Raw genomic sequence first — 26684 nt, 5'->3', positions numbered from 1 at the left:
AGTAAAAATGGAGGTAAATAGTATTTATGGCTGAAAATGTGCATGACTCTTCTTTTGTCAGAAAATGTACAGGTCTGAGTTAATTTAGTCAGGAGTCATCTTATTTAGGTTTTATTGTTATGGTTACCTTCAGTACAGCACTGGCTTCAAATCCCTCTGGCATTACCTTGTGCTTAATTTGAAGGATGGGTTGCTCTACTCTTAGCTTTTGACCTCTCTATTCATAGTCTTTACCTCTCCTCCACCAGTGGACACTGCTAATATTTGATACTTAGTGCTTGCTAGCTTGCTGTGGGGCAGGGGATTCCCCGTTGTCTTGATCCAGCCTTAGCTCAGATAAGCCCTATGTCCCTGAATCTTGGTGAATGGGCTTTCTCAGTGATACCAACCCTCCCCTCAGTGATACGATGCCTTTAGTGGCCAGGGTCAGGATGACTTCCTGTTCTCCCCCATGATTAGGGGGGTTTCCTATTTCCTCTCCTGCAGTCATAATGGGTCTTCATCTGAGGACAGTTTTACTACCCTCCCCTAGTGACTTATTGGTGTTTGTTCCACAGGGAAGGAGAGTCAGGCAAGGTTTTGTGTTTTTCTTAAAGCATCAGCTACTCTCCTTCTCCAGGCCTGTACTACTCAAGAAGGCTTTCTCTAGTCCCTTGCCCCATGCTCAATTCTTCTCTTAGGCACCCTGTGAGGTCCAGAGAGAAAAGCCTATGAGTGGATGCAAACTCCCCCGTTAACAGCTTCCAGGGGTTCTAATTTCTCTGTTATCCCACATTCAGTTTTTACCAATTTGTTAAAATTTTTCACTGGATTTTTCTTACCTGTTATTTTAAGGAGTTTGTCATCTCTTTCTTCTGTGTTTTGCCAAAGGTATATTTGCATCCTGTCTTTCCTTGAAGGGGTCTGTCTTTTCATACATTTCAGAAGATCTGGTTGCAATGTAACTTAGGATCTCTGGTGGGTTTAAGAAAAATTATGATTTTGTAGATCATGCAGTTTTTTCTTGTTCAAAGGGTAGTATGACGCTCTTCCTAGCCTTCTCCATCCTAAGCAAAATTGAGATTCTCTAGTAGTTTGTTGTTGTTTTGAATGTCACAAGCTGGCCCTAAAATTTATATAAAAATGAAAAAAATCAAGAATTGCCAAAACGTTCTTGAAGACCAATAAGCTGATGATAAACAAAACAGTGAATTACTGGTGCAAAGGCAGACAAATAAACCAATGGGACAGAATAGAAGTCCAGAACAGATCCATAGAAACATAGACATTTAATTTACAACAAAGGTGGTACTGCAGAAAAGTAGAGGAAAAAGACAATCCCAGTGGACAATTAGATAACCACAAGGAAAAAAAAAAACAAAACACAAAATACTTAAAGGCTACCTCACCTAATAACCAAAAAATAATTCCAGGTGGATTGTAGAACTAAATGTATAAGGCAAAACAATGATAAAACTTCTAGAAATTAATACAGGATAATATCTTCATGACCTTGGGGCACTCCACAAAAATCAATAATCATAAAGTAAAATAATTTGAATTTGTTAAAATTAAGATTATTTGATTGTCAAAAGGACACCATTAGGAGAGTGAAAGACAAATCATAATAAAGTGGGAAAGACATCTGCAACATAGAGCTGACAAGGATTCATAAAACACTCCAACAACATAATAGAAAAATGGTCAAGAGATTTGACTGGACAGCACACAAAAGAGGAAACCTAATTAGCCAATAAATATATGTAAAGGTACTCAACTTCATTTATAACCAGGGAAATGCAAGTTAAAACCACAATGAGATACCACTAAACAACTACCAATAATTCCACTCCCAGAAATAACTCAACAGAAATTTAAGTATGGAATACCAAGAAAATATATACAAGAATGCTCAGAGCAGCACCATTTGTAAGAATAAAACATTGAAATCAATCCAAATATCCATCTACAGTGGAACAGGCAAGTTGGGTATATTCCAACAACATAATATTCTACAGCAAATAATATGAATAATTGCTTTATGCAACAGTAGACGTGGAGCTCAGAAACAAGACAGAGCAGTTAATATAGGGCAAAATAAAAGCAATTAATATACAGCAAAATACTGTATAATTCCATTTAATATAAACTGCAAAAAATAGGCAAAACTATAATGTTGAAGGGTACAAGCTTAGGTCTTATAACATCAGTATATGGTTAACTTTGTAAGGGGAGAGGGAAGCAATTGTGAGAGAAAATACTGAAGCTTCTGTGATGTTGGTATTGGTTTACTTCTTACCTGGTTGGTAGTTACATAGGTGTCCACTTTGTAGACAACTGACCTATATATTTATGTCTCCCATGCTTTACTGTGTGTGTGTATATATATATATATATATATATATATATATATATATATATATATATAGTATACTTCATTATAACCTCCTCCTCTCCCCCAGAAAGCTTCTGGCCATTGGTGAACTTATTTTTTTTATTAGAAGTGTTTCCAATGGAGAGATGCAAGTATCTGAACTCTAATGTACTCTTTGGTTCTGATTTTCTAGGATTCTAGAACGATATTTGGTATGTTTTTTGGAGTGTGGTGACTGGCGGGGGGGAGGTTTCTTCCCCTGTTTGGAACTGAGATACACAGAATTCAGATAAAGGTAAATAATATTACTATATTACTGACAAAAAGCTGGATTAGAGGATATGTGACCATAGTGGGCTACCAAATGCCCAACCCCGAAATTAGATGGACTTGCCCACCCAAGTCCAAGGCAGAGATGGACAGGTTTCCCTGTAGCCTGCCTCAGAAAGCTCAGGATTTGGCTAAAATCAAAGAAATGCAGACAGGAAGAAATTTACTCATGAGATGCGTCTCTCCTCCTTCCCTGGCATGGGGTGGGGCAGCTTGTCTTCACCTTCTGGAGAGTGGAATGGAAATTCTCTAAACTCTATGGAAATGTGAAGAATAAGGAATAAATATTACCCCTAACAACAGGCAGACTAGCTGTGCTTGACAGTCTATCTTTAAAGTCAGCTCTTTGAAGCTTAGCAAAGGCTGCCATAGGCTAAATTTTAGAACAAGTTTCATTCTTGCTCTTAGAGCTACTTTTTCTTCTTCTACTTATGAACCTGCATATATACTCCAACCACCATCTTTTCAGTGGCTTTCCTGGAAGCATCTGCAGAGACTTGTGGGCAAGGGTGATTTTACATGTAGCTCTTTTCTAAGTCATGTATTTATGAGAAAAAAAATGATCTTTCCCATTTCTCTATGAGGTGTATTAAATTGGCACACAACCTTTAGTGTCTCTGGAGCTTATTTAAATCATTCTTTTTCTAGGTAAAGTTAAGCCTGGTTCAAGTACCTGCTTTTTGGTATTTAGAAGTGCTCAATGATTATTTACATTAGCCTTCTCTCAAAAAAATGATAAAAACAGAAATATATATAAAGTCATTTCCTCCTCACAGTGATTAAGGTTGATTACTGTGTATTCACAAATACTTTTATTCATGATTTTAATTAGCATGGATAATTTGGCCCAAGTCATTTCAGTTCAGGCACAGTAGCACGTTTGTTTTATTTAATTAAACTTTTATTTTTATTTTGAGGTAATTGTAGATTCACATGCAGTTGTAAGAAATAATGCAGATTCCATTGTGCCCTTTTACCCAATTTCCTCCAATAACAACTTGCAAAACTATAGTACAATAGCTCCCAAGATATTGACACTGACACAGTCAAAATACAGAACACATTTCCATCATCACAAGGATTCCTTATGTTGCCCTTTTATAGCCACACATAATTCTCTTCCCTGCAACCCTCCCCCCTTAAATTCTGAAAACCACTAATCTATTCTCCATTTCTATAATTTTTGTTATTTCAAGAATGTTCCATAAATAGAACCATATGGTATAAAAAATTTTAGGACTGGCTTTTTCATCGGCATAATTCTCCGGAATTCATCCACATTGTTACACGTATCCATAGTTTGTTCTTTTGCACTGCTGAGTAGTATTCCATGGTATGCATATATCACAGTTCGTTTGACTATTTGCCCACTGAAAAACTCTGCGTTGCTTTTGGCTATTACAAACAAAACCTCCATAAACACTCACATAGTTTTTTTTATGTGAACATAAGTGTGTGAAAACATGTTTATAATGACAGGTAACTCTTTGCCGAATTTTCTGGCTATTTAAGCCAGAGACAAAGCAAAAGATGTGAAGGTATTTGCTAAAGGTCATAGACTGCTTCTTTATCAACTAATGGTTCTTACAAGTACTTGCAGCTTTATAACTATCTTGCTACCTGACCTTGGAAAGCCCCCTGAATTTCTCTGAGCCTCAACTAGACAAGATAAATGTTTTTCAAAGTGTACCATTTGAAACACGAACTCCATGAAATGCTCCTATAAGGGGAGAGGGGAGGGTTTCACAGTGCAGTAAGTTTGAGGGAAATGCTTAATACCATATTTCTCTTTTGAAATAAATGAATACTCTTTAGTGTAAAAAAGGAAGGATCCAGTATCCCAGTGCCCAAGTTCAAACTCCAGTTCCAGCGCTTGCTGGAACAGTAACCTTCAGCAAGACACTTAACACTCCCATACCTCAGTTTTCTCATTTCTATAAAGTGGAGACAACAACAGTGCCCCACTCATATGAATGGAAGATTAACTATAATAACACAAGAAAACACTTCATAAATTGTTACCTATTATTCTATTTCCATCATAATCAGAATCATCAAAATCAGTATAATCTTGTTAAAAATACACATGTCCCAGCCCCACCCCTGCAGATTATATTCAGTAAGTCTAGGATAAAGCCTGGTCCAGATGAAGCAGAGGTTTATTTATATTAAGAATGTGTCCAAGATAGTCCAAGGCAAGATTTAAATCTAGACCAAACTGACTGATGGAGAGTTGTCATACTTACATCAGCACACAAATTTAGTAAATCCTTTAAATGACTAACTCTGTAATCCCCCCAAAAGAGCACAGTTCTTTCCTCAATGGAAGGCTGGGCTTCTAACACAAACTCATGATTCCCCAAAGGGTCGTTCATTAAAATAAAACACATTTCTGTGCAGTTGGTACACATCAGCTTTCAAAAAAATTCCTAAATGTAGCAGTTAGCATTGATGTATGAAAATTTTATTTGTGAGTCACTGCTTAGCAAATCAAATCCGAAAATAAGACATTTCTTTAGAAATACAAGAAAACAACTATGATTGCTATTATTCCTGTAGGTTTCATCACCACACTGCTATTTCCAAAAGTCGTCTTACTGTTAAGCACCAGGTAAATTTCCAGAACATCTGGGGAACTCACTCTAGAGGTGGTGGCAATCTTTTTACCACTTCTGCAGCAATCCTCAGGTAAGCTTTGGCCTGGAAAAGAAGAGACTCATTTGTTCTGTATTTCTCCCCAGCAGACATCAAATGACTCACGAACTATTTGCCAGAGCGGTCTCTGGAACTGAAGAGTGAAAAGGCTGAGTGAGCTGAGGAAATTCAGCAGTGAGAGAATGCTGTTGCATACACCGCAGGTGTGACAGGGAAGACAGGATTTCAGGTTATTTCGGGGGCAAACACTTAGAAGGGGACTTCCTGAAAAAATATTTAATACCAGCAATCACTGTTTTTATGCTCTAATTCCCATGTCAGCAAATCAGCAATCCAGTCTAGTTGTAGAAAAATTATATCCTCCTCTTCTGACAAATTGATATCTTGAGTTAGCTTTATCTTCGGAAAGCATCTTCTTTATCTCTCTGAGAATGGCATCCAGTACCAGCAGTGAGCGCCTCATAGGCTTCTTCACCTGCTGAATTTTGGGTACCAGGCAAGAATTCCTGGGATCAGTTGTTACACTCTTCACCTGTGGGATCCCCAGTGCAGCCAAATACTAAGAGCAACCCCCAAGCCACTGTGGGCCACAAACTAAGCCAATGCTTACATGGTCCAGTCAGAACAATGCTCAGGACATTTGCATCTTAAAAGTTTTAAATAATTGCAATGCAAATATTATTTATTTCCCCTATCTCATCTATAAAAAGTAACTGTAAGACACAATAGTAAGATCTTCTAAAACCATTAATTTATATACTTAAAGAGTTATAAATATACTACCACCACCACCACCACTACAACTACATCTACTATGACTGATAATAGCTAAAATTTACTTGAGTGCTTAATATTTACCAAGTATTGTTTCATTTAAACTCACAGCTACCCTAAGGGATAAATTCTGTCACTAACCCCACTTTATAGATAAGGAAACCAAGAACCAGAAAGGTGAGTGGTCTTACCCAAAGCATTACAGCTAATATAGGATGAGCTGGTCTTTGAACCTAGGCTGACCAACTCTGACTCTGCATGCTAAAAGAACTATTTGAGGTTCATTTACCCAGACTTGAAGAAGTGTTTTAAGTGTGTTTCACACATTTTCACTTTTAAAAACCATGCTTGAGCCCTAACAGCTGAATTATGCTTTATTCTACCAGAAAAGAGCTAAAATCTTACCTATGAGTTCATTAAAAAAAAAAAAAGAATAGTTTTCAAAATATGAATAAAGCCTTATTTTTTTTATCAAGTACCTACTCTACCAAGTACTTTGCATAAGTAATCTCACTTATGTAAAACAAGCATCATCAACTCAACTTGGATAAAGCAAACAACTGGGAGTTGTTTGCTCAAGGTCACAAAGTCAGTAAGTTGGAAAACATTCAAACCTGGGTCCACCTAACTCCAAAGCCTAGATCCTTCTACTACATATTAAACAGTAAGTCCAAAGTACAAGCAATTTTAATCATAATGCTTTTATCCAAAAAATGGTTTCACAGGGCGCCTGGGTGGCTCAGTTGTTAAGCATCTGCCTTCGGCTCAGGTCATGGTCCCAGGGTCCTGGGATCGAGCCCTGCATCGGGCTTCCTGCTCAGCGGGAAGCCTGCTTCTCCTTCTCCCGCTCCCCCTGCTTGTGTTCCCTCTCTCGCTGTGTCTCTCTCTGTCAAATAAATAAATAAAATCTTTAAAAAAAAAAAATGGTTTCACTCTCTGTTATAGTTAACAGAAACAACAGTTTTGTTTAAAAATGGAAATAATATATACTTCATAAATAAATACTTCTCTTAAATCTAGTGTGCTGATTTTTACCCATGCATCTTTGTAAATACCTTTTATCTCCTAGTAGCTTTTCTGAGTGTTTAAGCCTAAAATTTTTGTGATGAAAAACGTAAAGTTCACTAAAGCAAGCTGAGAGAAGGCCATCAATCTATCATCTTTAAATTCTTACTTATGTTAAATTAGAGACATAAACCTATCAGACTACACAAAATATTGAATGATTCCAGAATAATCAAATTTGCTACATTTAACCTCTGCTTTTTTTTTTTTTTAAAGATTTTATTTATTTGACAGAGAGAGACACAGAGAGAGAGGGAACACAAGCAGGGGGAGTGGGAGAGGGAGAAGCAGGCTTCCTGTGGAGCAGAGAGCCCGATGTGGGGCTCGATCCCAGGACCCTGGGATCATGACCTGAGCTGAAGGCAAACGCTTAACAACTGAGCCACCCAGGCACCCCTTAACCTCTGCTTTTTAATGAACTATCTCCAAGCTTAAACTTTCAATATATCACACTCGAAGTACTGGTTAGATTGCCATTTGCAAAGAAACCACTGAAAGTGCTTAGTTTTACAGTTTCAATGTCTATGAAACTGTTGAGATTGAATTTTTTCAGCCAATGCAGTATCATTTCAACAAATATGTTTTGGTTCTTATCATATACAAGTTACTGTTTTGGAACTCTGTGGGACGTAATGATACAAAAGGAAGGCAGAGTCCCGTTTCCGTAGTGTAGTGGTTATCACGTTCACCTCACAAAAGGAAGGCAGAATAGCTCACTTGTGAAGAGTTGGTGCTCTGAAGTCAGACAGGCCTGGTTTAAAATCTTAGCTCCATCATTTATTAGCTATGAGGCCTTAGGAAAGTTATTTAATTTAACCCTTCTAAGATTCAGTTTCCACATCTCTAAAATGGCTGAAGTAATAGTATCTACCTCAAAGGGTTTGGGGGAATATTAAGTAATAATAAAATATGTGCAGTACTGGCACAAAAGAAGCAAATATTAGGGCTGCTATTATTACTATTATGTCCTCAAGTAATTTACAATCTCATTGAAGAGCTCCTACGAACATGTACTCGTAGGTACTTCTCCTGGCTGAAGAACAAGTAAACTAAATCCCTCCCTTTTGTTTAATCCATAACTAGCAAAAAGGCAAATATGTGTATCATATGTAAAAAGTATGATTTCGATTTCTCAAACTGTTAATACTCTCTTTTTTCATCAGCTCAAATATATATAAAATAACACTTCTATTCGAGATCTTTTATTGGGCTATCCAGAAGCATGGATAATACAGCTGGATCCTATTTGTCTGCTCTATATTAACAAGTTAAAGGAAAGGGATGGCAATCAAAGTGCAAGAAATTTTATAGAGAACTTTTTCCCTTTGTCTTTGTTTTTAAATATTTGAAGTTCTACTTTATCATACACAGTCATTTCATATTAAGATTATAAGGTAATAATTTAGAAATTCTAAGATAATAAAGTTTCCACTTATATTTGAAAGTCTTTACCAGGAATACCTTATAGCACACCTTTCTGTATGCCAATATTAAGATTTTTTACCTGATAACAAAAGGATGAAAACACAAAATTATTAGTCAATCATGGGTCCATTACTTGTGTCCTAGACTCAAGCAAAGGCAAAAGGTAGATAAAGTTGAATTAGCAATTATAATCACACAAACAAGAGGCAATGCTACTGAATTTACGAGTTCTGAATCCTAAGTGTCCACTTCCTCTCCCTTCCTCTGTGGCTTTCTCTGGCTGTTATATACTACTATATTTGGAGTTTCAATTATTCCCCTTTCGTTAACAGTGCACATGTTTAGAAGGTTTTGCCCAATGACTGAGGAGGCAGCAGCTTGCTGATGCTTTTTAACTGGTGCTGTAACTCCTTCCAGCTTTTCTGATGATGCCTTAAATCAGCATGAATAATATTTTAAATTAATCACTATGACTATAGTATTTGTGTCCTCTGGAAGTTAAATGTTACTGGAAGAGTGAAGTCCCTAATGCCCAATTTTAAAAGATCTGCAGTGCAGAGAATGACAGCCCTGGAATCTGGGGTTGGGAGGAGGGAGTGATGGAAAAACAGAGAAGATGGAGCTAGAAAGAAAACAAAAAGCTAAAAATGAAACCTTTACTGATTAATAATTTTACTTGTAGGTCAACCCCTAAAAGCAAACAATAAAAAGTGCTGATCTAAGGGGCCAATGATTAACAATTTTATGGGTTCAGTCCCATTAACTTTTGCAGAAGTTTATCATGTCGGCAAGTATAAACTTTATTCTTTTAATGAAGACATGCAAGTAGAATGGGTATTAAGCTTCCACAAATACAACAGAATTTGCTGAGAGGGCTGTGACGGGCTCCTGTGAGCATATTTCCATTGGTGTTCAAAGGGGAAAAGGGAAGGGGGTTATCAAGAGGCAAGATTCATCACAAGAGTAAACAGAAGGATCCTGTGATATGAATAGGAGGCAAACTGGAAGCTAGTCTAAATATACATCATAGACACTGAACTAATCTTGCTATTTATTAGAAAAGGAAGCAAGTACTGCATTCAGAAGAAAATGTACAGAGTTAGGTGTCCAAGCTGTGAGGGGAAATAGCCTGTAGCACTATCTTGGACAGTTCTTCACTGTAAATGAACCTCTGCTTCTTCATCTGAAAAATGGAAATTATTATACGTATCTCACAAATGTGTTATGAGACTCAAATAAGATAATGTATTTAATGCACCCAAGTATTGTACTACCTCTTAAAACAAATTAAAGAAATCACAGCTAAGATCTGGAAGGTGATATAATGGAAAGAGGCCAATGTTTACAAGGAAAAGACTTGTCTATTAATCACATTTTACCATTTATTAGTTCTATAACCTTGGGAAAATTATTTAAATTCCCGGCACCTCAGTTTCCTCATCTGTATAAATGGGGACTATTTATACATTGCATTAAGTTGTTGTGAGCATAAAGTTATGTAAGTAATATGTCTGACAGCGTCTGGTACGTTGTAATTGCTATTATTATTAGGAGAATGATTACTAATAATGAATGTCTGTAATCTAAGAGTAGGAAGCAATAATTTCCATGGAAACAGAATAAACACGAGGCACTATTTTTTTTTCCTTTTCATGGCCATGTCTAAATCTTAAAATTGCTCAGAAGTCTTCATATTTAAGGTTGACAATCTGGTACATGAAATTCTCACTACTTTTGCCAAGACCCCACCAAATCAAATCTAGCACAAACTACAAAGGGTTAGGCTGTCCTCGTTCTCATAAATGTCAGCCAGCAACAGTAAAATAATAGATCTAATGTTTATGCAAATGTAAATGAGATTTAAAAAATTAACTCCAAAAAACCACACAAACATACTGTTTAGAGTTTTAAATCATACTATCTTTTGATGGTTGCTATATGTTTTCTCTTTTATTACATTCCTTTTACTTCTTTTGAGAAATCTCAAAGAAAAAAGCAATAATGGATAGGTGGGGAAAATATTAAAAAATCTAAACTCGTAATTGATATAATCTTGTAAGTAATTATTCTTAGTCATAAGAAATCACCATAGAATGTCTTTAGTCTGTTCTCGGGAGGCATTTGGAAGTGTGTAATTAAAACACACTCGATTTGGGGGTGCCTGGGTGGCTCAGTCACTAAGCGTCTGCCTTCGGCTCAGGTCGTGATCCCAGGGTCCTGGGATCGAGCCCCGCATCGGGCTCCCTGCTCCGCGGGAAGCCTGCTTCTCCCTCTCCCACTCCCCCTGCTCTCGCTATCTCTCTCCCCATCAAATAAATAAAATCTTAAAAAAATAATAATAATAAAACACACTAGATTTTCATACAACTTTCATCCACTACATAAAGTACACCTATGGTAGCGGGACTGCCAGACTTTAATTAGGAGAGTAATAAAGGGTTATGGTTTTTGCTTATCTGAAAGATTTCTAAGAAAGGCTGAAAAGGAAATTTAACATTTACTACCTATGTCAGAGAAAAGAAACACAGTAAGTGTTATACATTACACACTATTTCCTCAGAGATCATATCCCCAGCAACTCAATCACCTATACCATAACTGTGGACTCTTAAGAAAGGAAAAAGACCTTGGGCTCCTAAAAGAAAGAACTCAAAATGAAGGTACTTAACTTATCCAAGATTCTTGACTGTCGATTTTACCCTTACTTTATTTACAGCTTTAATCAACCTCAGCTCTTTTATTTTCTAGTTCACATAAGATTAGAGAAAGGAAGGATGGAATGAAAATAGTAGTAGTTAGGGATAGCCAAAATAATAGTACTATAAAGTTATACCCATTAGGTAAGGAAAAACAAAAAGGAATAATTATTAGAAGGCTGACTGGGGCTTTTCAGCAAAGGAGCACAAAAACTACATCAAAACTGATGTACCCAGATGATGCTTACATAGCTAAGTGCTACTTGGGATAGAAGAGATACATATGATTAATTTTATTCCTATCTAAAAAAGAGAATAAAATAAAAGATTTTATTCTTAAAGTCGGAAAGCTTCAACAATCTTGAAAAACTATCAACTGTATCCCCAACGATGTTGGCTAATGAAACACAACCGGTTTTCGACCTTACCTCCTCAATAGTATTTATTAAAATAAATGTAGTGAAAATCCCATCTCTAATGCATTTATAACAATTTCCCTATATCCAACTCAATATTTCCCCTTTTTTAAAGATTTATTTATTTATTTTAGAAAGACAGAGAGCATGAGCGGGAGAGGCAGAGGGAAAGGGAGAGAAAATTTCAAGCAGACTCTGCGCTGAGCACAGAGCCCGATATGGGGCTCCATCTCACAACCCCAAGATCACAACCTGAGCTGAAGCCAACTTGGACGCTCAACCAACTGTGCCACCCAGGCACCCCCAACTCAATACTTTCTTACATTAGTTTCCCTTCTCCTAACAATCAGCTGAACTTCTAATACTGAAGTATGGTAATCTTGGGCAGTTAGATACAGCTAGCCAGCAAAATAAGAATTTTGCAAACACTCACTGGGTGATGGCTCTTCGTAGGTGAACTTGTTCAGCTAATAATTCAGAGCAAGCGCTGGTATGCTTACCATATAAAATAGTTATTTAAAGATGCTTTAAATAACTAATCTTTGCTTAATACATGCAATGCAAATAAACTTGATCTTCCCAACTTTCTTTCCAAATATCAAAAAGTATATATCCTATAAAAAGACACTAAAAGACATATTTAAAAACATCACTTACCTCATCACTTTCAGGCTGTGAAAACACAATCGGCTGGCCTGTATCTGAAGTTTCCCTTATATTAAGATGTAAGGGAATGTCTCCTAAAAGAGTCCACCAGACATCCATTAATACTACAAAAGTTTATATAGACATTTGGAATTTCACTATTTGAACTTTGGAAAAAAAAACCCAAAATTTAAATTAAATTCATTAAACTCAACTTGAACTATGACTATCCTCAAGTTGCTAAATCTCTAAAAAAGGAATTTCAAATGAAAATTAGGGGCAACATATTCCATTTGAGGGTAGTTCAGGGATTGTATATGTATATATGAAAGCTATGTGGCAGCCAATCAAGGGATAAGGCCTCTGATTTATTCGTTGCTGGAGGTCTTCCAGCAAGAAATGGCTTGGAAGACATTTGTAAAATTATTTTTCCCTGTAATATCTGATATAGACACATCATACCAAACAATAAGAGGAAAATGAAGAGGAAAAGATGGGGAGACAAAGTCGTCCAAAAAAAGTATAACAAAATTACCTTCCTGATGTTGGCAGATGAGTGAGCTAATAACTGCTGAAAAGTAAGGCAGATCTGTTATCTCCACTACCTGCCTCTTTATCCAATGGAAGTATTTTTCTTTTATCATGTATCAATCTATATAGCATTATATATAACTTGTGAACTTGATGAGATCTCAGGAAGTATATAAGAACCTCCACAATACAGTCCTGAGGTTGAAAAGGTTGTGTGTCTTTCCTGAGGATATGTTACTATTAGGTAGTAGAATTTAGGGGGAAAATGCTCTGATCCATCATCCAATTGACTCCACAACCCCTTCACAAATGAAGCCTTTCAAAAGGTTTGGACTTAAAATGCAGTAAATGGAGCCGTAAGTAGAAAAGCTGACTCGTCATGGTAAAGCATTCTTAGAACTACTCCAAATCCATGCAAGGGTTACTGAAATGTGTGTGTGTGTGTATGTTTATATAAATAAGTCAGTCAGCACCATGCCAGGCTAAAGCAGAAGTATATGTTACAAAATTACAAATCTATTATAAGTTATATTATAAAGTACGTAGAGGAACATATTTCATTCTCCTCTTGTCAGCAAATTTGGGAATCTTAATCAACTCTTTAAATCTTTCCTAAGTGTTCAATAGCCAATGACAAAATACCTGAATATTTTAGTAGTCATTTAAAGATCAGCTTTTCAGTAAATTTGATGTCTAGTCTATAGATCAACTTAAGACTGTAAGAAACTGTCACAGGGGTAAGGGAAAATATGTTAAAGAAAATTCTTAGAAACCCATAAAGCTTTTTCCTTGATTTATGCCATTATAGTAAGGAATCTTGAATGCTTTCATTTCTACTGCAGTAATGGAAGAAAAAAAAAAGCAAAACCTTCTCCTTTATATAGTCACCTATCAATATAGTTTCTGCCTTCTAGAGACTCATAATTCTATCTGTAAACACAGAAGAGTTGATAAAGAAAGAGGAAAACTTTTTTAGAAAATAGGTGGCACACCATAGTGAGAGTGGTAATGGGCTAACAGCTGTATATCAGAGAAGGATAAAAAGGAGTAATGGTATGGAGAGTGGGTAAAGTGCAGCCTGGCCTTGAAAAGTATCTTTGAGGGGTGCCTGGGTGGCTCAGTCATTAAAAACATCTGCCTTCGGCTCAGGTCATGATCCTAGGTTCCTAGGATCGAGCCCCACATTAGGCTCCCTGCTCGGCCAGGAGCCTGCTTCTCCCTCTCCCGCTCCCCCTGCTTGTGTTCCCTCCCTCACTGTCTTTCTCTCTGTCAAATAAATAAATAAAAATTAAAAAAAAAAAAGTATCTCTGAGGGACATAATGACTATGCATAATCTGTCCTTGTAGGTAATATGGGGCAAGTTCTGAGAGCTATTTTACCAAATAATTTTTTAAGTGTAGCCCAATGGATGAAAATAAATTAAGAGGCAGCCAGGGAGTCAGTAAAGGACATATAGGGTTCCTGGGGAGTTCAACCAGCTAGCCAGGAGGCCATAACTGGGAGAGCTCTTACCCTGATTTCAGTTCCTCCTTCCTGACTCCAACCTCTTTGTTAATGGAGCCCCTGTTCCAGATCATGGGAGGTCTCACTGGGCCCCATGACTACATTAAAAGGAAGAGATGTGCCCTGAGTTGGAACTCTGAATTATTTTTCCCAGAACACTGTTAGATACAACAATCTATAAGCACTATCCTTTTTTTTTTTTTTTTTTGTGATCAGTAATCAGTGTTTCTGACACATTTTTAGGGTAACTAAACATTTCTGAGCTGTTGAGTAAAATGTAACTTCCATATGTGAGATTGTTTCCTATGAGATATATTTCATATTCAAAATAAGTGATTTACAATATCGTACCACCAATTTATAAATCAGGGAATTATAATATTGTCAGCATAATTCAATAATGCCATTATAATTACACATTTACTTTATTATATAAGTGAATGTCAATCTGTTGTTATTATGCAGATTTGGGAAACTGAACTTTCTAGGTTAGTTAAATAAGAAACAGTTGCAGAATATAATTAGTGGTTAGAATTATAGCAATGTATCAAAATATACCATTAGTATTCACCTGGTACTGCGGTGGCTGCTATAGTGCAAATGCATAATAACAATAACGCATTTAACATCAACTTTTAGAAATTTAATTATGATAAAGAATGTTTTGAAATTCCTTGATCTCTAAGGGATCTTAATTGTTAACTACCTAAAACTAATAATTCACTCTATTCCTCCCTTATTCAGCATCTAACATCTGCCTTTGCCCAGAACAGAAACTCATTCAAAAGGAAAATATCAACACATTTCCTAAAATGTCCATTAAGTTGCCTGTGGATTTTTCAAAAATTATGTTTTATCTAAAATCTGTGTTTTGTTCACTTAACACATTATTTACTTCTCATAACACTAATTAATCCTTCAATTCAGTAACGTGAACAGTATATACAATGTGCATTTCAGGTGCCATATCTCAGAGACATGGCAAAAACATATGAAAAGATTACAGAAGACAGAAAATATTATCTTTCTAGAGCAAAAGGACTGATAAATTGAGAACTTGTCAGGAAGGCATTTTTTTCATATGCACCAAGAACTGACACTTCCAAAGGTTGCTACAACACACTACCCAGGTGTTTTCACATACCTGTTTATACTGAGAGATGTGTCCCCTTAGCAAACAAACTGATGACCATTATTTAAAATAAGGACTTCAAATTACAGCACCCAGACCATGAAACTCTTCTCAAATTCAAATTGCAGGCAGTTTTTACCCGCAGCAAAAGTTATAATCGGCAGAACAAACCTCCTCTTCAAAAAGCCTTCCACTAATGAAGTATTATAAAAAGCAAAGGAAGGTTAACACATACAACTCCCTACTATCTTAATTTAAAGCACAAAACTGAAGACAATTCATCATTTTCTGAGACACTCTTCATCACCACACCTTATCCTCACCTTCCCTTCTGCCATTTTCTCTGCAAAAGAATATCCTATGATCTTACCTAGAACATCAAGATCAAGGGTCCGTGCTAGTCTTCTTGCACCATCAGCACCAAAAATATGAGTTCTATGTTTACATTTTGGACACTGGAAAACACTCATATTTTGGACAAGGCCCAGGACCTAGAATAACAAAAACCATTAAAATTAAAACAAAATTAAACCAAATCTCAATCCATTATTTCAACAAGTTTTTACTCAGTGCCCACTGGGTTCTAGTGATACAGTGATGAATAAGTTATGGTCTCTGCTTTAAAGGGAACTCACAAGCTAGTGGGAGAGCAAAACACATATAATTAATAATGTGATAAATGCTAAAGATAAAGAAATGACTGGGATAAAAAAATTCTGTCTGGGAAGACTAAGAGGTATCTCTGAGCTGCCCACATTACCCAAAATTGTTTCTTCCCAACTGGAAGGGTAAGAAGGGTTGAGGCACACAAGCCAAGATAGTGAAATACTGCACATGGCCTTTTTGGGCTGCACGCCAATGGAGGGCAAAGGCAGAAGCTGGTTTAATAAGGGAGGTCAGAGTCTGATGGCAAGGTGCTAAATGCCACTGATGACTTTCTTCTTGTGACAACAGAAAACCACAAAAGATTTTTAAAGTTGAAAAGATGGTCCCATAAAAGGTTTTTCAAGTTGAAAAGATGGTCCCAAGAGGTAATGTTACACAATCAGATCTGTGTTTTAGAAATTTAGCTCTGATAGCAATACAGAAAAAATAAGCAGAAAGAAACACAGGAAAATAAATGGAAAAGAGGCTATTGTGAACGAAGCCTCATAGTAAATGACAGCTAACAAATATTGAGTGCTTATTATATACCAGGCACTGGGGTGAGTGTTTTAGATGAACTACCTTATTTACTCCTATCAAAAACTTTACGAGATGGGTATTTTATATCCCCGTTCCATAGCTGAGAAAAAGAACACAGCCAGCAAAAGACGAAAACTCAGCTCTTACCAGAATGTTATCATTTCAAACAAAAATTTAAAGTCTTATAGAAAGTGTCCATCTCTGAGTTTCCCCAGCTTCTGGCACAAAATAGATACTTTATAAACATGTGCTAAATAAATAGACAGGCTCTGCAAATATAATCCTTATTCACGTTTCTTTTAATCCCATTTTCTTATTAGTGAAAAGCAGTGCATCTCTTCTAGAATAAAAATAAGGAACACAATTATCAAAGGCTTAGAGAAAACATGTCTATATCATCCTATCAACTCTACCAAAAAGATCATCATTATAGGAGATATCTCTAATAGAATATTTGCATTTTAAATGAAGAATAGCACTGACAAGCCACGATGAACCATATAGACAAGAAGGTGATGAAATTTCTTATTCTTTCTGAAAAGAGAAACAGAACAGACTAAAGTTTCCCAGAACATATGCAAATGAAGACAAATTGTGAGGGACATAAATCTGTAGCTAAGCATTTTCCAAGCATTTAATATATGCTCTTTTGTTGATGCAAAGTATTATACAAAATAAATCATATTGTACTTTGGTAATTCAATACCATCCCCACAAAGCCAGAAGAAAACATAGCTAAAGATCACACACCTTATTTGTTTATTCAGTATGCCTGTATCACTAAAGAATGAATGGGTCAACCAGGAAATTAAAGAAGAATTTAAAAAATTCATGGAAACAAATGAAAATGAAAACACAACTGTTCAAAATCTTTGGGATGCAGTATGTCTATATCACACACCCACTGCTTGAGCAGTTTTACTGCCATTTACGTTAAATGTGATATATTCCCTCACTATAGAGCTTTCAACTTAAGCATAAAAATATCACTCAAGAAATGGGAAAAGGAAAAACACTTAAATATTGTGAAAATCTAGGTGAGGGTATATTCTAATCCAGAGAGAACAGGAAAAGCATCCTTACTCCAGAATCTCTTGGACTCCCCAAGACATAGGAAGGTATAGAGCATGTAATCACTTACATCATTAACTTATTATCAATATCTAAATGTCTCAGACATGTTCCCTATATAGACTACAAAATGTCATAAACATAAAACCGTAAGCAAACTCAATATTTAATGAGCGCCTATTATATGCCAGTAACTGAGCTAAACAAAAGGAGTAGCATACAGTGGTAAGCAAAAGAGACTTGATCTTTGCCCTCCTGGAGATTGCATGCTAATTAGAGAAATGGATGGGAACAATTAATAGTACAAAAATCTACTTTAAAGATGGAAGAGCTTCTCTGGAAGCAAAACACAGAGGATTATGAGTGTAGAACAGAGAGAACTACATCTACCCTGGGAGTCACAGAGGAGTTCCTTGAGGAAATATGTGACCTAAAAGTTAAAGAATAAGCAAGTAAAAACAAAGAGAAAAGGAGGGAAAACTCTCAAGGAAGAAGTAGGGAGCACAAGTCTCCTTCAAGGAATTGAAAGGCCAGCATGGCTGAGGTATGGTGTGAGTGGTGTGAGACTTTTCTAGCAGGACACAAAGCACTAAACATAAATAAAAAAGTATTTTGTTAAACTGACTATATCAAAGTTAATAACGTAATTGGAAGACACAATTAAGAGAGTGAAAAGGCAAGCTATAAAGCAGGAGATGGGATTTATAATACACATCCCTAACAAAGGGCTTTTATCTGGAATATATAAAGAACTCTACAAACTAACAAAAGAACATCAGAAATTTAAAAATGGGCAAGACTTAACAGGCACTCCTTAAAAGAGGGTATCAAAGACCAACAAACTTGAGAAAAAGTTTTCAACTTCACTAATCATCAGAGAAATGCAAATTAGAACCACAATGAGATACCACACATTTATGCCTAAGATCTGATTAGAACAGATAAATGTCTATACGACGATGACAAAAACAACAACAACAAATACCAAATCTTGGTGAGGACAAAGAGCAAGTAAAACTCAGTTTCAGCTAAGTGTAAACTGGTACAACCATTTTAAACTGGTACAACCATTTTGGAAAACTGGAAAATTTTTTATTTAAATTCAATTTAATTAACATATACTGTATTATTAGTTTCAGAGGTAGAATTTAGTGATTCATCAGTTGTAACACTCAGTGCTCATTACTTCTTCAAGTGCCCTCCTTAATGTCCATCACCCAGTTACCCCATCCCCCCCACCCCCTCCCCTCCAGCAACCCTGAGTTTGTTTCCTATAGTTAAGTCTCTCATGGTTTGTCTCCCTCTCTGATTTCATCATTTTACTTTTTCCTCTCTTCCCCTATGATCCCCTATGATCTGTTTTATTTCTTAAATTCCACATGAGTGAGATCATATGATAATTGTCTTTCTCTGACTGACTTATTTTGCTTAGCATAATAGCCTCTAGTTCCATCCATATCATTGCAAGTCACCAGTCGCTTTTATTTTAACAAGTGTGATGAGCGTGTAGTGGTATCTCATTGTGTTGGACTATTCAAATCGTTAATCTCTTTATACTGAGAACTATATTTCCTAGACTCTTCCTTCCTTTATGGCTCCTCATTAAAGTTCCCTAAAAGTAAAGTGACATGAGTTTTGGGAGGTGGAAGTGAAGCCATAGGCATTACTCTCTATAGTTTCCTTTGGCAAGAGGTAGGGAAAGAAATTTGCAGGAGTGTAGGTGTATTCTAGTTTGTCCTCCTTCTTCCTGACACTGGGCCCATCCTCTGTACTGTGGCTTTAATTTGCATTGCCATAATTATTTATTAAAGTTAAGGTCATCTGTTGGGTGCCTGGGTGGCTCAGTTGGTTAAGCGACTGCCTTCGGCTTGGGTCATGATCCCAGAGTCCCAGGATCAAGTTCCACGTCAGGGTCCCTGCTCAGCGGGGAGTTTGCTTCTCCCTCTGACCCTACCCCCCCTCTTGGGCTCTCTCTCTCACTCTCTCTCTCAAATAAATAAAATCTTTAAAAATTATAAAGTTAAGGTCATCTTTTTTTTTTTCTACATTTTAAAATATGGCTACTAAAACTTCTTAAATCACATTTGTGACTTGCATTACATTTCCATTGGACAGCACTGTTGTAGACAACTGAAGAGTGACCATAGAACTGACTTTGGTAGTTCTCCTATTTAATGTTGTTTCAAGGTCCTAAAAGATGCACAAGAACATTTATAAGGGCCAGTGATTTAGGAGTACTTTAAAAATTGAAGAAACATGAAACACTTACCTTCAAGACTATATAGGAAAGATAAACTGTCAAGTTTCTTTGCTTTTAACTGAAATTACATCAACTGAGTGTGATAACACACAGATTAGAAAGAGAAAACAAATTACTTATTAAGATATGCAGAGTATGTGGCAGACAACTTTTTCAAACCACAGGGTTAGCTGGAAGAAAATTCAGAAGAGAACCTTGAGTATTAAAAAGATTAGAAAACACTATTCTAGTTTTTAAGAGTAGTGTTCCATAATCAATGAGTTTTGAATAGGAGCAGTTAATATAATAAGAAAGAACACTAGAATATCCATGTGACAATTTTATTCATAAAAATTCTCTTAAGGGGCGCCTGGGTGGCTCAGTCGTTAAGCGTCTGCCTTCGGCTCGGGTCATGGTCCCAGGGTCCTGGGATCGAGCCCCGCATCGGGCTCCCTGCTCCGCGGGAAGCCTGCTTCTCCCTCTCCCACTCCCGCTGCTTGTGTTCCCTCTCTCACTGTCTCTCTCGCTGTCAAATAAATAAAAAATCTTAAAAAAAAAAAAAATTCTCTTAAATAGGAGAGTTCATGTCCACGTGACCATCTCCTACTGTCCTCCCCCAAATGCCTTATATTGTGTGAATACTTTATGTGTTGTTAAGCTGTTTATTATAGAGCTATTTTGTATATCTTTGACAGCAGAAACATTAGAAAACAGATGCTTTGCCAGAGCTTAATTTACATAATACCACTGAGATGCAGCTGTAGGCATGCTCAATCATTTTTTAATGTCTCATCAAAATATAAGATCCTTTTTTGTGTCAACTAGACTCAAATAAAAAAAATTTTAAGAGGAAAAAATGTTTAAGATCCTTATCTCTTTTTACCTCAGCTAATTTTACTGAAAGAAAGTAAATGCTACATGTTTGCTTAACATCAGCCACCACAAACATTTTACGTGTTATTTTTACATTATTCCAATCCATCATTGGCTCAGAAGGGTATTTCTTTTATTAACTTTAAAAATATTGACTCTCTTGAAATATCAACGTTGCTCTGAAATATTGGATTTTTGTGTCTAACTGAATTGAATTAAGCAAGCTGAAAAGGCCCCAATTTTAATTTCTTCTTGGCATTTTAAATCCAGATTCAGGTAAATAACAAGTAAGATTTTTCAGGCTACTATATAATCCAAATTCTCAAGGTTACAATCAGGTTAAATTCTTGTTGGCTGGAATTTGTCACAAGGATTAAAAACTATGATTTAAGAAAAAATGAGGAGAAATTGACTGTTAAATAGAGACTGAATAATAATAACTGAAATAGATTAGATTCTTAAGTGCTATTCAGTTCTCCATTAGCCTTGAACCAGTTTTTAGTATATTCCTTGAAGCAAGTGTACAAATATTATAATTTTTTTAAAGATTTATTTTCATTTATTTTAGAGAGAGAGAGAGTGAGCATGAGTGAGCACACCAGGGAGGGGCAGAGAGAGAGGGAGAGAAAAGTCCCAAGCAGACTCCACACTTGGAGTCTGAGGTGAGGCTCCATCCCATGACCCTGAGATCACCACCTGAGCTGAAATCAAGAGTCGAATGTTTAACTGACCGGGCCATCCAGATGCCCCCAAATATTATAATTTTTAAAAATGAGATGGGTGTTTCTGTTTTCTCTTTCAGGAGAAGTAGTCTGGCATGGAAAGAACAATGAATAGGGAAACTTGCATTCATGTTCCTCTCAGGGACCAACTATACAGCTGTGGGTCTATGAGGTACAATTCAACTTCTTTCTGTCTTAAATCCCAAAATGAGGGTTTACAACAAAAGATGATCTCTATAATAATGACCCCTAAAATCTACCACTAAAACAATAACATTCAGAGCCACCCTTATAGTACCATGTGCTAAGGTCTATGCTAAGTACTATATATATATAATCTCATTTAACTGCCATAATGACTTATGAGATGGGTCACAAAACACTGAAGCTATATTATTTGCTCAAGAGCACACAGTTAGTAAATAACATAGCCAAAATTCAAGACCAGCTGGGTCACTGCTTTGTATGTGGAAGTCACCAAACAAGATGAAAAGTAAATGGACTGGAGGATTTTGTTCATGGAACTAGGTGGCCTGAAACAATGATGAGTCAATACAGTTTAGGAGGGCGATTTAGCATAGTAATTAAGAGCACAGTTATAAAGGAAGGCCTAATTTGAAACCTCTTCACACTAATTGCTGCAATTAAGGAGGCTTTAGACTTCACTTCCTTCCCCTGGTCATGGAACTCCCCTTCCCTAAAACACATTCATTATACCTCTCGACTATCACCTGAGCCTATAGCCCTTTAACTCCTCCCCATTTTTCAATCCACCCATTTCCTGTCTCACTTGCCCACCTAGACAATCAGAACCCCAATGGTAAGCAAATTTAATGGAGACTCCTCTCGTTCCCCGAAAATTCTCTCCTTGTGGTATTCTACCGTGTCCACATTACTAAATTCTGGATTACTCAGTTTTGGATAATCCACAGAAACAGCAATTAAAAATGTGGGCTCTAGAAAGCAGACTGCTTGGGATAGGAGCCCAGATGCCCACTAAACAGATAGATAACCTTATGTGAGTTATTTAATCTTCTGTACTACAGTTTCCTCAACTACAAAATGACAGAAATAATGTTATCTATCTCACAGGGTTGTTGTGAGGGTTATATTACTTTAATTCATGTAAATCACATAGAACAGCATTCTAGGTAAAAACATTCATGGATTTCTGAGAGATCCTAAGGAAAGACACAAATGAGCATACAACTTTGGTCTCTGAGATGTAATTATGGCCAAGATACGGAATACTATCCAGGGGCGCCTGGGTGGCTCAGTTGGTTAAGCGACTGCCTTTGGCTCAGGTCATCATCCTGGAGTCCCGGGATTGAGTCCCGCATCGGGCTCCCTGCTCAGCGGGGAGTCTGCTGGTCCCTCTGACCCTCTTCCCTCTCATGTGCTCTCTCTCTCTCTCTCAAATAAATAAATAAAATCTTTAAAAAAAAAAAAAAAGAATACTATCCAGTTTTATAAAGGTTATCAATAAAGAAAAGTCACTTTTCTAAAAGTGGAAAAATTAACCAATTGTGAAGAAGGAAGCCACATGTGATGTCATGTGCAAACTAATTAATGTGTTCCTAGAAAGAATTCAAGCAGGACTTTGTTAAGGCCTCTATAGCCAATAATGAAAGATTCTTCAAATACGTCAAATGTATAAAACTTCCCAGAGAACCAAATGAAACCAGTTGACAATCACAGAGGAAAAACTATGCTCAAGGAGGAAAGGAGATAATAAATGTCACTTGCCTTGATTTTCACATAAGATTACCTAACTCTAAATTGTTTTTTAAGGCAGGTCAGCTTGAGATATTAAATACAATAGGACAGGGGATGCCTGGGTGGCTCAGTCAGTTAAGCATCTGCCTTCAGCTCAGGTCATGATGCTGGGGTCCTGGGATCAAGCCCCACTTCAGGCTCCCTGCTTAGCAGGGAGCCTGCTTCTCCCTCTCCCCCTGCTTGTGCTTGTGCTTTCTCTGTCAAATGAATGAATGAATGAATGAATGAATGAATGAATGAATATGACTTTTGTGGTCTAGCAAACTAGACAGATGCTAAAAAAGCTCTAAGGCAGGTATCATGAATACTTGAGTTTTGAAGATATTCAAGGGTGAAGGTGTAGAACTCCAGGTCCAAATGATTAACCTAACTAACATAAATGGCTACTCTGCCAGAAAAATAATAAACCACAACTCTGATCCTCATTGCTAAGAACAAGGTGTAGGGTCTGCGACAATGAAAATGAAAAGCAACAGAAAATGGAAAGAAAACACTGATTAAGAATCATCTATTTTAGGGGCGCCTGGGTGGCTCAGATGGTTAGGCGTCTGCCTTTGGTTCAGGTCGTGGTCCCAGGGTTCTGGGATCGGGTCCCGCATCGGGCTCCCTGCTGGGCGGGGAGCCTGCTTCTCCCTCTGTCTCTGCCTCTCTCTCTCTCTCTTTCATGAATAAATAAATTAAAAAAAAACATTAAAAAAAAAGAATCATCTATTTTAGGTTCTAAGATAACCTTATTTTTCTTAGATGAAAATATAATCATTAACCCTTATAAATAAATACTTAAAAGTTCCACACCACAGTAGTATTTTCTTCTTTGATTTTTTTGTTTGTTTTTAACCAGCAGGAAAAGTAAACCACAGGAAAAGCAAAATTCCTATCTCCCTTTTTAAAATAAATAACTATTGGGGCGCCTGGGTGGCTCAGTTGTTAAGCATCCGCCTTCGGCTCAGGTCATGATCCCAGGGTCCTGGGATCAAGCCCCGCATCGGGCTCCTGGGAAGCCTGCTTCTCCCTCCCCCACTCCCCCAGCTTGTGTTCCCTCTCCTGCTGTGTCTCTCTCTGTCAAATAAATAAATAAAATCTTTAAAAAAATAAGTAACTATTTGCAAGGCTGAAATAGTTATAGAATTTTCAGAATTATTTACAACAATGCTGTTATTCAGTGACTAGCATTAGGCTTTAATCTATACTTTGTTTCCAGGTCAACTGTAGCAGACAAGTAGCTGTTGACCTAAGTCCGTGGTCTCATCTTCCTCGCACATAGCTAACCTACATTTCTTGGGCTCCTTGAGAAATGTGACAAGTGACCACGTGACTGAGTTTTAGTGAAGTGTGAATAGACATGTATGTATGTCTTGTCCATAAAAATCTCCACGTGCATGCCTCTGTGCTGTCTTTCCCTTCTGGCTGGCTCAAACGAGGATGGCCCCAAAGGTGGGTTTAGAACTCACATTTGAACATGGCAGAGGCTACAGTGGCCTAAATAACTTCCTGGAAGAAGATCACCCTGCTCACCTGTTCATCTATGAGTACTGTTACATGAGCAAGAAATAAACTGCTATTGTATTTGCATCATTATATATTTTGAGGTTTATTTGTGACAGCAATGAACTGTATTAAATAATGCAAATTTAAAAAAAATTTTTTTAAATAATGCAATTTTAAAATAATTTTAGATTCTATATAACTTTAGCAATTTAATCTATATGAAGAGAATGGTTTAGGCTCAAGTGAAGTACTCAAGGAATAAGGAAATCTCAAAGACACTATTCATCTAAATTTTTAACAATTTCTTGTTAAAATTCTTATTAGCAAATAAGGGACTAGTCCAAATATGTAGGCCAAAACATAAATACCTATAAGTTACAAATTTATGTTTCATGATAACATTCTAAAAGTAGTTATAATAAGCAACATTAATTACATTGACATTATTGGTTGGTCAGCTTGTGCCAAACACTGTACTAAGCCCTTTGTGGGCATTATCTCATTTATTTCTCACCTCAAACTTCTGAGGGAAACAGTACTATAATTCCCACATTATGAATTAAGTAACTTGCTTAGGTCATACAGCTACAAAGTAACAGAGCTAGGATTTGAACTCTAGCATTCAGACTCCTGAGCTCATTCTCTTCACCACTATAAAAATGGCTCTGCAAGTAGCATCCTGTTGCCTAAGAAATTATTACAAAATTTCTAAAGTAATTTAATTTGCAACCATAAAAGAGGTTATATACATATTAAAGAATATAGCTCTCTCAGTGTTAAAAAAAAATCAATCTGTGTGTAAGAGGCTACAAATATACAGATTAATAAATCTGTTTCTGTAAGGAGAAGGGATGGTCACATACATCATGTGATGTGAATAGTACTAAAAAGGCCAACACCAAATCATTTTCTCTACCAGTCTCTTCCTTGCCAAACAGTTTTAAATCACGACCCTCATAGAGAATAAGGGCAGGGATTTGTGACTGAGAATCTAACCTCTTATTTCTACCTCACTGTCATCCTGAGCAAAAAACTAGCTGCTGGTAGATTTATTAATGGCAGCCTAACTCTCAAAATCCCTTAGATTTCTGCCATTTTTTTTTCTAACCACCATACCCTATGTAATCAATTGCCAAGCCTGTCAATTCTTCCTTCAAAATGTCAACTACATTTATTCCCCTTCCCATTTTCAGTGCTGTTATTCTGGATCAGACTCTTACTCCCTATCACCTATACCAGTGTTCTTCCGAATTATTATAAATATCTTACCATAAGAGAAATATTTTAAATCTTGATTCAATATAAATGCACACTTACATGTATATATAACTGAGACCAAATCTTTATGAAATAGCACTTTGTCTTCCTAAGAGCAATTTACCCTGATTTGTTTAAAACCTTTGGTTTTGGGGTGCCTGGGTGGCTCAGTCAGTTAAGCATCTGCCTTTGGCTCAGGTCATGATCCCTGGGTCCTGGGATCAAGTTCCATATCTGGCTCCTCACTCCGCAGGGAGCCTGCTTCTCCCTCTGCCTCTGCCTCTCTCTCTCTCTCTATCATAAATCAATCAAATAAATAAATAATCTTTAAAAAAAAAAAGAATTATAAGACCTTTGGTTTCATCTCTCAGTGTACTGGTTTCATGACTCATTGGTGAGTCACAACCTGCAGTGTGAGTTAACTCTGACCACTGCAAATGCTTCCTTAAGGCTTTCATTCTCCTGGCTCCTGTCCTTTCTATTCATTTCCACCAAGTTAAATATTTTTAAAGCTCCATTCTAGTAAGTCTATTTCCCAACCAACATT

At 36.7% G+C, this 26684-nt stretch overlaps 1 protein-coding gene across 5 annotated transcripts in view; it reads right to left on the bottom strand.

Moving 5' to 3' along the window:
- The window catches only part of NUBPL (NUBP iron-sulfur cluster assembly factor, mitochondrial), a 283831-nt gene that overhangs the window by 80339 nt on the left and 176808 nt on the right, over positions 1–26684 (bottom strand). For 4 of the 5 annotated variants that reach the window (XM_064570929.1, XM_064570930.1, XM_064570928.1 and 1 more), the window contains exons 10-13: positions 15897–16017; positions 12372–12454; positions 5325–5383; positions 822–954 (exon numbers count right to left, since the gene is read on the bottom strand). In XM_064570929.1, the coding sequence (XP_064426999.1) occupies positions 921–954; positions 5325–5383; positions 12372–12454; positions 15897–16017 (297 nt within the window). In that variant the 3' untranslated portion in view covers positions 822–920. Of the gene's footprint in view, positions 1–821; positions 5384–12371; positions 12455–15896; positions 16018–26684 lie in introns of all 5 variants that reach the window. The other variant, XM_064570932.1, reaches the window with a different exon arrangement.

This window comes from Mirounga angustirostris, unplaced genomic scaffold (assembly GCF_029215605.1).
Source record: "Mirounga angustirostris isolate CCGP_5_RB_7025 unplaced genomic scaffold, mMirAng1.0.hap1 SCAF_9, whole genome shotgun sequence".
Lineage (NCBI taxonomy): Eukaryota > Metazoa > Chordata > Mammalia > Carnivora > Phocidae > Mirounga > Mirounga angustirostris.
Note: the sequence above shows the minus strand (reverse complement) of the source record. Positions and strands in the feature narration are given on the sequence as shown.